The 19,016-nt window shown below is 38.6% G+C and overlaps 1 protein-coding gene across 1 annotated transcript in view; it reads right to left on the reverse strand.

Annotated features, from left to right (window-relative positions):
• The window catches only part of PFDN1 (prefoldin subunit 1), a 61,711-nt gene extending 44,226 nt beyond the window's left edge, over positions 1–17,485 (reverse strand). Inside the window, exons 1-2 of the mRNA XM_007194081.2 lie at positions 17,334–17,485; positions 14,625–14,791 (exon numbers count right to left, since the gene is read on the reverse strand). Of these exons, the coding sequence (XP_007194143.1) occupies positions 14,625–14,791; positions 17,334–17,366 (200 nt within the window). The 5' untranslated portion in view covers positions 17,367–17,485. The remainder of the gene's footprint in view (positions 1–14,624; positions 14,792–17,333) is intronic.
• Positions 17,486–19,016: the final 1,531 nt, after the last annotated feature.

A 19,016-nucleotide genomic window follows, 5' to 3' on the forward strand; every position in this document is an offset into this window, starting at 1 on the left:
GTAGAAAAGATCAAACTAAAATCTGGTTCTTTTAAAAGATAAACAAAATTGATAATCCTTTAGCCAGACTCACCAAGAAAAAAAGGGAGAGGGCTCAAATCAATAAAATTAGAAATGGTAAATGAAAAGTTACAACCACAGAAATACAAAAGATCATAAAAGACTACTGCAAACAATTATTGAATATATGCCAAAAAATAGACAACTTGGAAGAAATGGACAAATTTTTAGAAAAGTACAACCTTCCAAGACTGAACCAGAAAGAAATAGAAAATATGAACAGACCAATCACAAGTACTGAAATTGAAACTGTGATTTAAAAACTCCCAACAAACAAAAGTCCAGGACCAGATGGCTTCACGAGGGAATTCTATCAAACATTTAGAGGAGAATTAACACCTATCCTTCTGAAACTATACCAAAAAACTGCAGAGGAAGGAACACTCCTAAGAATCTGAAAAAAATGAATATATGTATATGTATAACTGAATGACTTTGCTGTACACCTGAAACTAACACAATATTGTAAATCAACTATACTCCAATAAAATTTTTAAAATAAATAAATAAGTAAACTCAAAGATATAGCAATAGAACTACCAAGACAAAGCAGTGCAAGAAAAAAAAACAGGAAATAAAAAAGAAATGAGGGGCTTCCCTGGTGGCGCAGTGGTTGAGAATCTACCTGCCAATGCAGGGGACACAGGTTCGAGCCCTGGTCTGGGAGGATCCCACATGCCGTGGAGCAACTAGGCCCGTGAGCCACAACTACTGAGCCTGCGCATCTGGAGCCTGTGCTCCGCAACAAGAGAGGCCGCGACAGTGACAGGCCCGCACACCACGATGAAGAGTGGCCCCCACTCCACGATGAAGAGTGGCCCCTGCTTGCAGCAACTGGAGAAAGCCCTCGCACAGAAACGAAGACCCAACACAGCCCAAAATAATTAATTAATTAATTAATTAATTAAAAAAAAAAAAAAAAAGAAATGAGGACTTCCCTGGTGGCGCAGTGGTTAAGAATCCGCCTGCCAATGCAGGGGACACGGGTTTGAGCCCTGGTCCAGGAAGATCCCACATGCCGCGGAGCAACTAAGCCCATGTGCCACAACTGCTGAGCCTGCGCTCTACAGCCCGCAAGACACAACTACTGAAGCCTGCACGCCTAGAGCCTGTGCTCCACAACAAGAGAGGCTACTGCAATGAGAAGCCCGCACACCACAACAAAGAGTGGCCCCCACTCACCGCAACTAGAGAAAGCCCATGCACAGCAACGAAGACCCAACGCAGCCAAAAATAAAATTAAAAAAAAAAAAAAAAGGGACCTGCCTGGTGGCTCAGTGGTTAAGAATCCGCCTGCCAATGCAGGGGACACGGGATCGAACCCATGTCCGGGAAGATCCCACATGCCACAAAGCAACTAAGCCCGCACACGACAACTACTGAAGCCTGTGCGCCCCAGAGCCCACATGCCACAACTACTGATCCCATGTGCTGCCACTACTGAAGCCCCCGCGCCTAGAGCTCGTGCTCCACACCAAGAGAAGCCACCACAATGAGAAGCCCATGTACTGCAACAAAGAGTAGCCCCTGCTCACCGCAACTAGAGAAAGCCCATGCACAGCAACAAAGACCCAATGCAGCCAAAAAAAAAAAAAAAGAAGAAATGAGCTATCAAGCCATGAAAGGACATAAAAAGACATGGAGGAAACAAACGCATATTGTTAAGTGAAAGAAGCAAGTAATGAAAAATGCTTTTTTACTCTGTATGATTTCAAACATATGACATTCTAGAAAATGCTGAACTATAGAGAAATAAAAAGATGAGGGGTTTGGGGAGGGAAGGATGAATATGTGGAGCATAGAGGATTTGGGAGACAGTGAAACTGTTCTGTATGATAAAGTAATGGCAGATACAAAACATTATACATTCGTCAAAACCCAAAGAACTGTACAAAAAGTGAATCCTAATATAAACTATGGACCTTAGTTAATCATAATGTATCAATATTCCTTCAATTGTAACAAATATACTACACAAATGCAAGATATAAAAAGAGGAAGAAACTGGGGAGGGGGAATGTGAGAGCTCTCTGTACTTTCTGCTCAATTTTCTTGTAAACCTAACACTTATGCTCTAAAAAAGAAAGTCTATTAATTAAAGCAAACAAACAGGTTGGGGACATGTTAAAAGGGTACAGGAGACAACCTGAAACAAATCTATAGAACACAGCATGCTCAAATATAAACTCTGAGTGATGCTGCTGCATCTTAGTACAATCCTATTCATGTTCCCCTCATCAACTCCTATATTCATAAACCCCTCTTCTCTTCCAGTACCCATATTACAAGCATTATGCAGGCTCTGGGCTAAGCTATTTGTACCCAAAGTCCCTCTGAGAACTCATTTATTTTCAAGGCTTCAACCTGGCTAATGACTCTCAAAATATTATCAACCCCTATCACCTACACTATCATCTAATGGTCATTTCTACTTGTATGTTCCACATCTCCTCAAATTCAGCATGTCCCAAATTAAACTCATTTTATCTACCCATACCAACATTCCCTACGGTTTCCCCATTTCAATTTCAGTCTCTATCAGTGATATCACCACTTGCCCACTCACCTAAGTCCCAAACCTGCAGCTATTCTCTGTGTCCCCATATTCCCAATTTATCTCTAAGGCTCATTACTTTCTTTCATACTCACCCTCTTTCCTCTCCATCCCACTTCTGCCACCTTACTTTCTGCCCTTATTACTATACTCCTGAATTACTTCAAGAACTTCCTACCTGTACTCCCTGATTAAACTCCCTAATTCATCTTAAATACTTTACCCAGTTTTCATGTAGCTAGCCCTGAACTGTTGGTCACTCCAATGATTGTTTTTGATGATTTCAGCAGACGCTATTGGTTGGCTACCCAGTATCTGTTCCTCTTACTTTGTTGTCAGAGCCCCAATTTTCTTTGGGTAGCCTGCACTGTCAAGAGACTCAGGGAGGTGAATCCTGTGGTAAATCTTGATTGGTCTTACCCAATCATGGAAGTTCCATCCCCCAAGATTTAAGCCAAGAATGTAGCTCAGTTCTTGTCATGAAATGTGAGAGGTGGTCCTTTTGAAGACTTCTGGGAAAGATTTCTTTGCTCCCACAAAAGTGACACAAAACACATGATACTTTCTAACTCTGGAGGTTGTCACATCTGAATGAAATCCTTGGAACTCCTGCAACCAATCTGAAGATGACGCTGGCAAACACAGGGAGGAGGGCAGAGGCAAGAGTACTTAAAGAAGTGGAATTAAAGCCCAATATACAGTCCCTGAGGAGGACTGATATGCACAACATGGATAAATCTTGGAAGTACTATGCTTAATGAAAAAAGCCACAAAAGGAGTACATATGATAATGATTCTATTTATATATCCCATATAAAGTTCTAAACTAGACAAAATTAATCTACAGTGACAGAAATCAGATTATCAGTTGCCTACAGCAGGATCTGGGGGAGTGGAGGACTGACTTGGAAAAAGCAATAAGGAACATTTTAGAGTGATGAAAATGTTCTATATCATGATTGGAGAGGTGGTTACATTTGTCAAAACTCATCCAACTCTACTCTTAGAATGAATGCATGTTACTATATATAAGTTATAGCTCAATAAAGCTGACTTAAGAAAGATACATAATTAGTACTATAGTAGGCCAGATGGTTATACGTGCCAGAGGAAAAATAAAGCCAAAAAACAGAGCATACAAGAGGCAAGTAGATGGGAGGTGGAAGTATGTATATACTACTTTTAAATAGGATGGTCATACCCAGCAATCCCATTACTGGGCATATAGCCAGAGAAAACCATAATTCAAAAAGACACATGCACCCCAATGTTCACTGCAGCACTATTTACAATAGCCAGGTCATGGAAGCAACCTAAATTCCCATCAACAGACGAATGGAGAAAGAAGATGTGGTACATATATACAATGGAATATTACTCAGCCGTAAAAAGGAACAAAACTGGGTCATTTGTAGAGACGTGGATGGATCTAGAGACTGTCATACAGAGTGAAGTAAGTCAGAAAGAGAAAAATATCATATATTAATGCATATATGTGGAACATAGAAAAATGGTACAGATGAACCGGTTTGCAGGGCAGAAATAGACACACAGATGTAGAAAACAAACGTATGGACACCAAAGGCGGAAAGTGGTGGGGGGGATGGTGGTGGTGAGATGAACTGGGAGATTGGGATTGACATATATACACTAATATGTATAAAACAGATAACTAATGAGAACCTGCTGTATAAAAAAATAAATAAAATTTAAATGATAAAAAAATAAACAGGGCTTCCCTGGTGGCACAGTGGTTAAGAATCCGCCTGCTAATGCAGGGGACAAAGGTTCGAGCCCTGGTCCAGGAAGATCCCACATGCCGTAGAGCAACTAAGCCCGTGTGCCACAACTACTGAGCCTGCGCTCTAGAGCCTGAGAGCCACAACTACTGAGCCCACGCGCCACAACTACTGAGGCCCGCACACCTAGAACCTGTGCTCTGCAATGAGAGAAGCCACCGCAATGAAAAGCCTGCACACCACAAAGAAGAGTAGCCCCCCACTCACAACTAGAGAAAAAGCCCGCACGCAGCAACGAAGACCCAATGCAGCCAAAAATAAATAAATAAATAAATAAATAAATTTAAAATAAATAAATAAAAAGAATAAATAAATAAGGTGGTCATAAAAGAGTGGATATATTGTATATGTATAACTGATTCACGTTTCCGTACAGCAGAAAGTAACACAACATTGTAAATCAACTATACTCCAATAAAAAAAGATTTTAATATATTAGTAAATAAATAAATAAATAAATAGGGTGGCCATGAAAGGCCTCAATGCCTATTTAGTAAAGACCAGAAGGAAGAGAAGGTATAAGCCATACAGACATCTGGAAAAAGGTGGCTTCATTCAGAAAACCCAGAAAATACAAAAGCCCTTGTCTTTTTCTCTGATAAAATGTAAAAGTCATCTGAAGATTTTGACTAGAGTGATCTGAATTTTGTTTTAAAAGAGTCACTCTGGCTGCTCAGTTGAGAACAGCTATAAAGTGTAAGGATAGAAGCAGGGAGCCCAATTAGGAGGCAACTGCAATCCAATGATAGTTTAGACCAGGGTGGTAACAAGCAATGTTCAGATTGTGGGCAAAATTTAAAGATAGAGTCTTTGCTAATGGACTGAACGTAAGACTGAAAGAGAGGAGTCAAGGATGACTCCAAGGGACTTCCCCAGTGGTCCAGTGATAAAGAATCCGCCTTCCAACACAGGGGACATGGGTTCGATCCCTGGTCAGAGAACTAAGATTCCACATGCCATGGGGCAACTAAGCCCACGCACTGCAACTACTGAGCCCTCACACCTCAACTAGAGAACCTGCATGCCGCAAACTACAGAGCCCATGCACTCTGGAGCCCACAAGCCACAACTGGAGAGAAGCCCAAGCACTGCAATGAAGATTCCACGTGCCACAACTAATACCCAAGGCAGCCAAAAAAAAAAGGATGACTCCAAGATTTGAAAGAGCTGGAAGGATAGAAAAGCCATTTGTGGGACTTCCCTAGTGGTCCAGTGGGTAAGACTCCGCGCTCCCAATGCTGGGGGCCTGGGTTCGATCCCTGGTCGGGGAACTGGATCCCGTATGCCGCAATTAAGAATTTCTCATGTCACAACTAAAGATCCCGCATGCCACAACTAAAGATCCCACATGCCACAACGAAGATCCTGCATGCCGCAACTAAGACCCAGCATAGCCTAAATAATAAATAAATAATAAATAAATAAATATTAAAATTGTTCCCCTCCCTCCAACCATCATTCCAACTGCCTTAAAAAAAAAAAAAAAAAAAAAGAGAAAGAAAAGCCATTTGCTGAAATGAGAAAGACTGAAGGAGGAACTGGTTAATTTGTAACTAATGAGAATTTTATTTTGGTCAAGTCAGTTTTGAGATGCCTATTAGACCACCAAATGTAGATGTAAAGGAGGCAGGTGGATATATGCAAGTTGGGAGTTCAGGAAGGGTTCTAACCTAAGATAAAACTCTGGGAGTTGTCAGTGTATAAAAAAGCATTTAAAGAGATAAGCCTGGATGAGATCACTAAGAAACTGAGTATATACAAGAAAAGAGAAAAAAATCCAAAGGCTGAGCTGAGCCCAAGATCAATCTAATATTTGGAAACGGGAAAGAAAAGGAAACAGTAAAGGAGACTGAGAAGGAATGGCCAGCGAAATAGGAGGAAAACCAAGAGGTGGTATCCTGGAAGCCACAGGAAGAAAGTGCATCAAGGAAAGAAAGATAAACTGGACTAAATGCTACTTACTGATAAGTCAAGTAAGATGAGGATTGGGAATTCACTATAATTATTTAAAAAATCATGGTCCCTTCAGGAACCCAATTCCATGTAAACATTCCTTGTTCTAGATGAGTAACTCACATACTGATAGGTTCAATCTGTACTAATTAAAGATCACTGTGTATTTTTAAATCAAACTATTACTCTTGAAATAGAAACAGTAGTATGTTAATCTATTTTAAACATGACATTTATTTTTGGTCACTACTTGGTATTCTAAGCATTCTGGTAAATAATCACCTCTGATGTTTACCACTTTCACTCTGGCCTCATCAAACCCCAAACATTTCCACACATAAGCATCAAGCTATGCTACAACTTTTTCCAAGATGTGATCTTTATTTTACTAGTAGGTTAAAATATAACATTGGATAAACGAGAACCAATGGATAATAAAAAATTACTATCCAATGAGTACTGAAGGACACAAACAGAATACTCTTGGTACAAAAGCAGAAAGTCACAGAGAAATATAAATATATTTTGGCACAGTGCAAAAGACTCAGACACACACATACAGGATGCATCTTGTGGTCCAAATCTTTTTACCCTGAGCCAAACAATGTAAAAGGCTTGGCTTAGGGCAGTCATGCTCTTATCTATTTAGAGATACATTTTCAGTACTGGGCTCCTGCTGCTGTGCAAATTTTGATATAAGAATATTCTAGTCCTCTTCAAAGCCAAAGGGATAGTGTCTTCCAAGTAATCTGGTCCATTTCAAGGTAACTGATCTTAGAACAAGAGTTGATAATGTGAGTTTCTGGCCAGAACAATGAGATAACATTCTCCCAGACATGTCCATTCAAACCTGAAGTCTAAAATTAAAGTGGGTATACATTCTTCACAAAACCACAGGCACTAATGGTACATGCAACACACTGCAATCCTAATTATTCCATCTGGGCAAAGGATATTTGCAATTCACAGCAATTCCTGATAGAAGTAATAAGAAAGAAAAGAATACCAATAAGTCATTATCAAGTGTGTATTCATGTATATGGACTGACTCTTACCTTTTAAGTCAATATTTTTTCTGAGTTCCTTTTGGGTGTTTCATTAAGCAGACCATGTCCCTTGACATGAACATGTCAGTCCTCTCTCAAACAGATTAGATAGCAAGTTGTTCCTAAATTTGCCACTATGAGATAAGTGGCAGCTAAAATCACAAAATTCTTGGTACAGCTTAAAATTGATTGTTTTTCACTCCAGAGAAATTCAGCCAGAGTTAAGTCAGTTACAGCACCCAAATCCCCAATGACAAAGTAACAAAGTTCAAGATTACTGCTACCTTTATTTTTATTTACATAGGAACAACAAGGTAATTTTTTTCACCCTTCCCTCAGTTAACTACATTAATTCTTGCTTATCACCAATTGGAATACACTGCACTATCCTCTTGTGTTGTTGATTAATTGCTACTTTCATGCAACAAAAGCAGATCAAAAAAAAAAAAATGTCAGGCCTTTTGATGTCAGGAAATGCACAAGGAAACTCCTCCAAGTAATGGTAACAAAATGAATCAATTACATTTAAACAAGTTCTAGCCTAAACTAAGCAACCCTACAACAGACACATTAAATAAAAATTTTATTTCAGCATGTTTGTATATCCCAAGGTAAGTGTAACAGACTTCTTTTTCTTTTCTTATAATAAACTCCTAATTGACACATTTTTGAAATTAATTTCCTGTGTTTCAGTGAGATTGGATTCTGGAGAACATGGGAGGGCAAGAAGGGAAAGAATTATTAACAGTATTCTTCTGCAGAAGAAAAATGGCTATGTAATTCCTACGCAAATGTTTGTTAACTTCCCCTGCCATAAAACCAGTGATGTCATTCTACACAGCAGTAAGCACAGTTATAACGAACACCGAGTTTTTAAATCACTGACAGCTTACAGAAATTAAGAATATTACTCAAAAATCTCCTCTCCCTAGAGTACCACACCTGTGGAAGAGGAGACTATGCCCAGCTGGGGTTATATACATACTCAGCATCAACAAAACTGAAGTCATTTTTCCCTGCACAACAGGAAAAGTTGTTTTTTTCCCCCTTAGGACTCTGAGCAATGAAAGCCATGACTTTATATGGCTCTGTATAAAAACACAAGAAGGCTGGATCACATTCTATTAGGAAAAGCAGCTCAACATCAAAACTCCTCTTCCTTTAAAATAAAACCTAAAAAAATGACTAAAAAAATTTCTTCCTACCTTTGAAAATTATTTTATCTTTGCTTCATTTTCTCTACTGTAAACTACAGATTAATACTTTCAAAGAGAGTATAAGGAGCTTATAAATTCGAATTTGCTGTGTGGCTCTCACACCAAAAGTAGTCTCCATTTTTTTTTTCTCCTACAGTAAGCATTAAATAAAATATCTAAACTTGGTTCTAGTGAGAAAAACAATATAAACCATTATTACTATAGTATCAATAATACTTAATATTTACTACACCAAGATTTGTTGTTTATTAGGAATGAAATATAGTACAACTATATCTTCAGCTTTAAAATTACCTCGAGGGGCTTCCCTGGTGGCGCAGTGGTTAGGAATCTGCCTGCCAATGCAAGGGACAAGGGTTCGAGCCCTGGTCCGGGAAGATCCCACATGCTGCAGAGCAAATAAGCCCGTGTGCCACAACTACTGAGCCTGCACTCTAGAGCTCGCCAGCCACAACAACTGAAGCCCGCACGCCTAGAGCCTGTGCTCCGCAACGAGAAGCCACAGCAATGAGAAGCCACCGCAATGAGAAGCCCAAGCACCGCAATGAAGAGTAGCCCCCACTCACCGCAACTAGAGAAAGCCCGCGGGCAGCAACAAAGACCCAACACAGCCAAAAATAAATAAAATAAAAATTTTTTTAAATTTTAAAAATTGTAAATAAATAAAATTAAAATGACCTTGAATTGACTGGAATACCAACTCTACATCAACATGAAATTGTAAAATGGTTGCAAAACTTGAGGTAGCATGATTATACATACCTCTTTTGATTAATACTTAACATAACTAAACCTAGAGCAACTGCAAATGTTTCATCTTGGCTTTTCTAAATGTCACAACTCAAATTACAAGTCAACATTCAAATTAACAATTAAAATCACAACAAAACCAACATAACATTTTAAACAAAGGGCAGTTCAACCAAACTGTCACAAAGAGTTCAGATTTCTACATCCTAATCAGCTGAAAAGTTGCTCGATTATTTAGATTTTTTTAAAAATTTTGTTACCTATCAGAAATATACCTACTGTTTTCATTTTCTACCTGTGCCACATTTATCTTAAGTTTTATACTTCTGGATCTTTCAACCATTAGAGATCAACCATCAAATTACTTCAAGAAGTAGAAATAGCAACACTGCTCCCGAACAGCAATTTCTGCATTGCTAGACACTTATCTAGTTGGTAGATTTATACCATTGTTCATTCTTAGTTCCTTAAATGTAAAAAAATATCCACAGAATGGTGGCATACCTCTAAATTAGTTTAAATATGGTACAAAGTTATTTTTAGTTAGGTTCAAGTTTTAAAAAGGCGCTAATCATTCTTCTCAAAGGCTAATCTACTCAAGTTCCTCCCATATTAAAATAATAAAAAGCCCCAAACGTTTCCACACATAAGCATCAAGCTATGCTACAACTTTTGGAAAGAAGAAATGTTATTTATGTAATGTTCAAGCACAAGGATATTAGAATAATGGACCTAATATCAAATCAGGGTCTGGATCATACCTATTGTTAATAAAAATAAATTTGACCTTTATTCTGATGATGGGCCTTTCAAACACCAGCATGACTAAATGTCATTTATGTGTTCTTTCAAATGTAATTCTAATTTTTAAAAATACTCTTATCTTCTACTATGCAAAGGAAAAAGGAAGAAAACTCCCATAAACGATTACAAGCTGGTTCTTATTCATGAAAAAAAAAATACAAGAAACATTCATGTAATATTTATTTGAGATCTGTTCCCTCCTTGCATGCTAGAAAGATGAAGACAAACACTTCCAACTATTCAGACAGATCATTCCACAGTTGTAACTTTCATCATAGTTCTTAAAGCGGTATGGTGAGGTCAGCTCACAAACAGCTTAAGTAGCAAAACTAGAAATTGGTGGTAGTAGTATCAGGCTACATAACAGCCTCTCCAAAGAATATGAAGTAAGAGAACTAAAATGTGCTGGCAACATGCCAAGAGACTGGATAGAATATAGCTTTGAGCAATGAATATGCAGAGCTTACAGTATATAGCAATTCATCATCTCTTACCCTGTAGCTTGATTTTCCTTGTTTTAAACCAAAAATAGCCATATATAAGGGGTATTTAACAGTACCAGTTTTCTCCATGCTTAATGACTGGGAAAGGCATCTGGGCTTGAAATGACTTGGTAACCTAAATACACACCCTAAAATGAAAAATCTGACTTCCATCCTATGTGAGGATGAGTAAGGTAAAATATACAATTGTATTGATATTATTCTGCACAGAATAGCTTTTATTCTCCAAAAATTATACTGCCCTCAGCATAATCCTAAGGCTTGGGTTTTTCTATATTGTCAGTTCTAACTCTGCAACTGGTTGACATGTAGAATTTGTCAACCTTCTCAACAGATTTAATAAAGAATTAATTCTGTCAGATCAAAGGACATAATTTTGGTCAGAAACAATTCCTTTGACCTTAGTCAAAATATGTTACTTTTAAAATTTCACCTTTATTGAATCATATATTTTAAAAGCATAATAAACTCCAATTCTTAAGTCTCTGACACTTCTAAACATTTTCTTTCTAAAGAACCAAAAGAAAATGTGGTTATTTTAGGCGAGAGAATCATATTCAATTCAAATCCACACGCATTTAACACCTATTTTGTGCCAGACATTATACTGAGAACTGAGGAAACAAAGATAAATATGTATATGGTCTCACAGAGCTGACAATCTAGTTGGGAAAACCAGACCATTTCAAACTCAATCAAGTTCTGCCCCCTACCCTCATACTGCCACCCATGTGCTCTACTAGCTAGAGGAACAAAAGCTCTGGTATCCTCCAGGAAAGTGTAAGTAAATCTGCCAGGCAAGATGAAAAAATCTTCAGAGAAGATAAGCTACATCTTGAAAGATGAGAATTTCACAAGGGAAAGTGGGATACTGCAGGCCAAGAAGGACAGAAGGAGCAAAATCAAGAAAGCACAAAAACATGGCATGCGTGAGGAAACCCATGTGGCAAGGGTAGGGATAACAATTTTGGGTACATGTGCTACTACTCTTCTACCCTCAGCCCATGACAGACCTCACTGATCAATTAAAGCATGTTTAAGTCCACATGAGACTCAAACTCCTTCTCAACAGATAACTCAAAACCAATGGAAGGAGGCAAGTCCATGAGATGAAATTTATGTGCTATCCTCAGCCTGGGAAGAGAAAGTGGTGGGATTTGAGGCTAGAAGGGTAAATTAAGAACAGATTATGAATGACCGTGAATGCTAGGCGAACAAGTTTAGATTTTATTTCGTGGGCAACCAAGGGTGAACAGAGGATTTTATGAGAAATAATGACATGATCAACTCTGGCAGATGTCTGGCAGATGTGTGAAGAAAGCTTTTGGACCAACAGAATAAAGGCAGAAAGAACAGTTTAAGAAGCTATATCTTCGGGACTTCCCTGGTGGCGCAGTAGTTAAGACTCCATGCTCCCAATGCAGGGGGCCCAGGTTCAATCCCTGGTCAGGGAACTAGATCCCACATGCAAGCCGCAACTGAGAGTTCGCATGCCATAACTAAGGAGCCCACTGGCCGCAACTAAGGAGCACACGTGCCACAACTAAAGGAGCCCTTGAGCTGCAACTAAGGAGCCTGCCTGCCGCAACTAAGACCCGGCACAACCAAATAAATAAATTAAATAAATATTAAAAAGAAGAAAGAAGCTATAGCTTCTCAATCCAGGCAAGACACAATGAAGCTTGCCTTCTCAGTCCAGGCAAGATGCAATGAGGCCTGAATTTCAGCAATGGCAAAAATCTATTGCAGGTTCTAAAACAAAAATGTAATGTTTTAGATTTCATAATTCTTGGTGCCTTTTTTTTTTTTTATAACTTTATTTATTTATTTTTGTCTGCATTGGGTCTTCGTTGCTGCGCACCAGTTTTTCTCTAGTTGCGGCGAGCAGGGGCTACTCTTCATTGCAGTGCGCAGGCTCCTCACTGCGGTGGCTTCTCTTGTTGCGGAGCATAGGCTTTAGGCGCGCGGGCTTCAGTAGCTGTGGCACGCCAGCTCAGTAGTTGTGGCACACGGGCTTAGTTGCTCCATGGCATGTGGGATCTTCCCAGACCGGGCTCGAACCTGTAACCCCTGCATTGGCAGGCGGATTCTTAACCACTGAGCCACCAGGGAAGCTCCTAATTCTTGGTTTTAAAAGAAGTTTGAGAAAAATTAGTATTCTAATCAGAATTCCCTAATAATACTCAAAAAGGAAAAGAAAAGACAAATTAAGGTAAACACTAGAATTAAAGAAGTGAATCACAATTCAAAATTACTCAAGACTATAAATCCAGAAATAGATATTTCAGGTTTAGCATCAAGAAAGAGAACATCCTCATGACCAGACTAATACTCAGCAAGTCTTTTCTTCCTGAGGGCACTAATACTCTAGCCAACAACAAACACTACTTACCTTACATGCCCTTACAAATCCCAGTGAGATGCAGAAAGAACAAAAGTCAAATTTAAAATCATATCTCAGCCTTTAAACTCTAAAATTCTTTGTGAATACAACCCATATGTAGCACTTTGGGCAGTATGCAAAAAAAGCAACTTCCTATCATTTCTGCAGAATGTTTAATAAATGAAAGTATTCTAATTAAAAATTAAAACTTCACTGTAGATCAAAAGGCCAAAGAGAAAGTTTTTCTGTTTTGGAAAAAGAAATTCTTTAGCTGTTGCAAACAAAGGCTAATGTAATGATGTGAAATCCAGGTGCAACATATCAACAAGCATGCTAGAAAAGTTAGCATTACTGTTTTAAGACCTAAGGATATTCAAACTAAAGATAAAATTATCCTGTAGTGAATGCCAACAATGCACTTCATACTACATAGACACATATTCAAGGGTTCTACTTTGTTCTCATCCCAATTCTTTTGTGTCCCAGTAACAAACTCTCAAATTGGGATTATCTTCCTTTTAAAACAAGCTAAAATGAAAAACATGAACTCCAGCAATAAAATTTATCTGTGGTAATTGTTTATTCTGAGAAAGCAAATCAGATGAACAGTTGATCATCATCAATCTCTTTTCCAGAAAGATATGGATTAGCTAGTCATGAGCAGGGTCTATTTCTCATGATGTCATTCTAAAGTCATCACTAAATGTTACACGTGCCATGCTTCCTTCAAATCAATCACAAAACAAGTCATCCTAGACTGAGGTCAAATTCCTTTCCAACTAAAAGAGCTCCAAACTTAAGTAATGGTCCACTTACTAAGTAATACTCAGAGACCAAATTCCAGAAAAACCCTCCTCCTGTACCTCCCCCACCTAAAAAAAAAAAAAAAATTAGTCTCCTTTTAGCTCAGTGTAATGGAATGTGACCTGTAGTTAAGGGGTTTTCCATTCCTATTTACTGCTTAGAGAACATGAAGCAGATCTATTCTCTCTCAGAAGGGTAATGTATTTTTTAAAAAGAAAAAAAGTGAAGTGTAGGGGGTTAATCATAATTAGAACAAACAAAAGGTAAGGTGATTTACTAGATTTCTCATGTTTGACAGAATGAGTACATTTAAATCACAACTGAATGTTTATTTTTATTTTACAACCTGATCAAACATCTAAAAGATTTATGATTTGTGTGACTACTAATAACTAGGTAGGGAAGGGGAGGTTAAAACTACAACTGCTTAAATAAATCTTCACACATGAAACTACTATAAACATCTTTTCACAACAAATCATATCTTTATCATTGAAGTTACACACTTAAGTACCTAAACATAGAGAGAAGAACAGGGAATAAATATTTTTAAAATGTACTTCACAGTTTAAAATTAAACACATCTATCTAGAGTTCAGTTTCTCATTTTTAAGAAAAAGAAGATATTTGACTATATGATCTTTAAAGCTACTATGATACTTTAACACAAGTTGTAAAGTGAACAAATTCTATGATTTAATTCAGACAAACCTCTTTCAAGATAACCCCCTTAAGGATATACTTTACTTACATTCTTCCTACACCTTCATACATGTTAGTCTCATCTACCAAAGTCATAATCTCTGTATCTGTAAGATGTGCATGCTTTTTCGTTCTGTTTAGCTGTTCAATCTGTATGTCTGCAAGCTTCACCTTCTGTTGAGTGTCAATAACTTTGGCTTGAAGCTCTGTGAAGGCCTAAAACATAAGTCCGTGATTTAGTAGGTGCAACATTTTACAGGAAACATTTAAGTCAAATCTAAATATATTAAAATAAAGTCTGCTAACCAGAGACAAAGCTGTGAAATTTACCACGCAAACATCAATAAAAATCAATATAATTGTAAACAATCAAGCCACTATGCTAAATACATTTGACTCTTGAACAATTCGGTGATTAGGGGCACTGACCCTCCGTGCAATTGAAAATCCAAGTATAATTTATAGGTGGCAGTTCCTATACAGCAGTTCCTCTGTATCCTTGGTTCTACATCTGTGGATTCAACCAACTACACATCGTGTAGTACTCTAGTATTTTCTATTTTTAAAAATCTGCATACAACTGGATCCCCGCAGTTCACACCAGTGTTGTTCAAGGGTCAACTGTACTGAATTTACTCAGTCCTCAGAAGATGCAACCTATATGAAGCAGAACAAAGGTAAATAATAACCATATCAAGTAGCAGGTATCCAAGGAGTAATAAAAGCACTAAATGCAACAGTCAGAGGATGAAACCCAGAGATCCAAAACAAGAAACATAAATGTAACAACTCACTACATCTGTATTACACAACTAGGTGTAAAGTACTTTCCCACATTTGTTTGAAGTATTAACATGTGAATATTAATATGAGAATACTGACAGATATAATAAATGTCTCATTTACTCTTTTCAATAATCTTGAGTTAGGGATGGCAGTTTCACCACCACAGTTTACAAATTAATTATATGTTTTAAAGAGATATAAATGACTTGCACAGGGCTGAACAACTACTAGGTGGAAAAGCAAGTACTTAAATCCATTTCTTCTGACCTCTAGTTCAGGAATCTTTCTATTCTACTATCTACAGTAATATTCAGAAAATGAATATTTTAAGAGAAAGACAAAAAGAATTTCAAAGCATTGGTAGAAGAATTGCATCATGATCTTCATACGCACATACCAAGCCAAACTTGACACTTGAGTACCCTTACTCAAAGATAAAAGGTTCTTGGATACTCATGAAGTGCCTAGAATGACTTTCACATGCTCTCAAATTTATGCCTTAATAATAACATTTGCGGCTGCAATACACAGCAAAAGCTACTACTTAATTTTTATTCTCACTTTGTTCTCACCTACTAGTAAGGTTTCAAAAGATTCATTTTGGGGGAGAGGAAGTGCCTAAAGTTTCCTAATAGTCTCCACCTGTCGCCACCCCCGCCCCCGCCCAAAAAAAACTTATAAAGATATTAGAAGACCTTTAAACAAGTTTTTTTTTTCAGTTAATTTCATTGGTTGTCAAAATTACCCAATTTAAGTCTGTAATCATTTTCTCAGTTTGCATTCCCTGTCCACAGGTTTCCTAGCAACAAATTCAAATAATACTGAGGGGTAAGTCCATTCACAGCTGTACTCTATTGTTAGCTCTTTCACTAAACCCTAACTTAAATTTGAACTTTTAACAGAAAAAAAAGGTAAACTTTTATAACATTTTAAGACACAGTTTGCTAAGGAAGCTAGTATATTGTTAATGCTAAGATATTACAGCACTAGAGACCACATAAGGACTAAAGGTACAAGTTTCAAACAAGAAGCAAGACACACACACACATAAATCCTCAGAGCAATAATAAACAGCTTCATTTATTAGGTGGAAAAGCTATTTCAGCTGTCCTATTTCTTATGCAGAGGTTGACCAGGAGACAGCCTTAAGTAAGATTTGCTCTTCTAATGAACCTAAACTAATGGTCAAAAGGTGGGAAGTAAGGCAGAGAATACTGGATTCTAGTCCCAACCTTGGTCTGAGTCTTTTCTGAAACTGTTTCCTTTTCTAGAAAAGTATAGGTTTAAAGTGGGTCAAGTCTAGGAATCCCGACAACTCTTAAGCTGCGAAAACGTTCCTGAGTAACAACACATTTATAGGCAATTGTTTGAAAAGAGAAACCCAATTCCTTCTGATACCGATTTTATCTGGAAAACTTTCTTTTTTGACAAGTCTTTAAAAACGGGGGCGGGGGGCGGGGAGCTGAGACCAAAGCCCTAAGATGAACACTGCTATGAGAATACCTAACTGAACCCTATGTAGCGACCTTACAAGGTATGGGATTGAAGAAGTGGCCTAAAAACACAGGTTGGACTTGGATTTTTTTCAAAGCAAATTAGAATGCAGAATTAGATGCCTCAGCTCGGGCAGCCGTCTCAAAGGGCTCCAGCTGGAAACGCTCACTTCAGGCCTTACTATGGAACTGAAAACTCCAAGCTCAACGAAAGGTCTCTGGAACTCGGAACAAGGGAACAGAACAGCTATCGGCCCATCAGACTTAACCAGGCCCAGCGCAACCGGCTCTTACCCAGCAAAGAGCAGCTCGCCCCCGACTCCAACCTAAAGAGACCCTGTCCCGCCTTAGGACTCTGGGAAACCATTCCCCATTTCCCTGGAGCCTTCCGCAGGACTCGAGTCTCACTCGATATTCTTGTTCACAGTCCCCTTAGCTTCCAAAGAAAAAGTCTCTGCCTGCTCAAGACCCTCTTTTACCTTCTTCAACTCCAAATCCACGGGGGCCGCCATCTTGCTTCACTCCTGCGCCTGCGCAGTGGGAGAAAGCCGGAAAGAGGATGGGGGAAGGGCGCTCCTTGAAGGTTTGATTTTCCCCCTTCCTTCTGCGCCTGCGCATGAGTCTGGCTGATCGGTTTTCCAACCTTCTCCAGCGCTGGCAACCCCTGAAATATCCAGGATTCCGATTCAGAGTACATCTTCCCCACGTGACCTATAGGCCTGCCCTGTTTCTCCACATCCTTCCAAACACAGCACAACGCGCAGATTTCGTGTATGGGTTTAAGCATTTTGACAAATAGCTTAATTTGTGCTGCTAAATTGAGATGTATGTAGATCAGGCCAAAACCCCTTAAGTCATTCATGCTTTCGGCGAGTCCCTGTGCTGTCAGGCGTGAGAGAGTCAGCCTGCGAGCTTCAGGCATGGCAGTGTGGAGAAGACCAGAAGGCTTAGTTGAAGTGTTCTCCCAAAGAACGTATTTCCACTGAACGCTCCTGGAAGACCTTCTAGACATAGTGGTTCTCACGAGAGGCCACATTAGTTTGTTTTAAAAAAAAAAAAAAACAGATTCTCTGATCCTCATCCCAAACTTAATTACTTAGAATCTTTGCGATGGGGCCCAGAAATTTGCACTTTTGCAAACTCCCCTTATGACCTGGTGCAAGTGGTCTGCAAACCACATTTTGAGAATCTGCTATAAAGTACCTGGTGTTTGAACCAGAAGAGTGACTAGTAATTGGACTTTTGGACGTGAAAGAAATATATGTCTTACCTACTCTAAAAATCTGTGAGGGAGAAGAAAGGGCAGGGAATTTGGAACTAGATAGATCTGTATTCAAGGTTCGGTCTACCTTGAGCCTAGGTATGTCTGGTTCCTATACTAGTTGTATAGCAATAGAGTTTGTCTCCTCATTTAATATGAGAATAACCCTAACAGGGTTATTCTGAGGAATAAATAAGATCAGGATGAAAAGCTCCGAGCATAACACAATGCACACAGTAGGTACACGATAAATAGTTGTAGTTAAGTTCATGTAGTTAGCATTGTTGTGTTTGTCTTTCAAGGTCCAGCAAATGGGCCACATCCTCCTTTACGTATTTTTTTATTTTTTACATCACTCATCACACAGACCATAAATAATCTCTCCTCAGACTCTCAAGACTACATCTATTCTTTTTTCAAGGCACTTTCTATCTTAAACAAATTTTTTTTCGTATTAGACTTACTAGCAATCCAAGTGTCCATCAGTGAATGAATGTATAAACAAAATGTGGTATATACCAGGGGTCCCCAAACCCCAGGCCGAGGACCAAGCAAAGCTTCATCTGCCTCTCCGCATCGCTCACATGACTGCCTGAACCATCCCCCCACCCCACCCCACCCAGTCCGTGGAAAAATTGTCTTCCATGAAACCGGTCCCTGGTGCCAAAAATGTTGGGGACCGCTGGTATATACATAAAATGGAATAGCATTCAGCCTTTAAAAGGAATGAAATTCTAATCCTACTTAGAATTCTAATGCTACAACACGGATGAACCTTGAGGACATACACTAAGTGAAATAAACCAGTCACAAAAAGACAAATGCCATATGATACCATTTATATGAGGGACTTAGAGTAGTCAAAATCATAAAGACAGAAAGTAGAATGGTGTTGCCAGGA

The sequence above is a fragment of the Balaenoptera acutorostrata genome, chromosome 2 (assembly GCF_949987535.1).
Source record: "Balaenoptera acutorostrata chromosome 2, mBalAcu1.1, whole genome shotgun sequence".
In the NCBI taxonomy this organism is placed as follows: Eukaryota; Metazoa; Chordata; class Mammalia; order Artiodactyla; family Balaenopteridae; genus Balaenoptera; species Balaenoptera acutorostrata.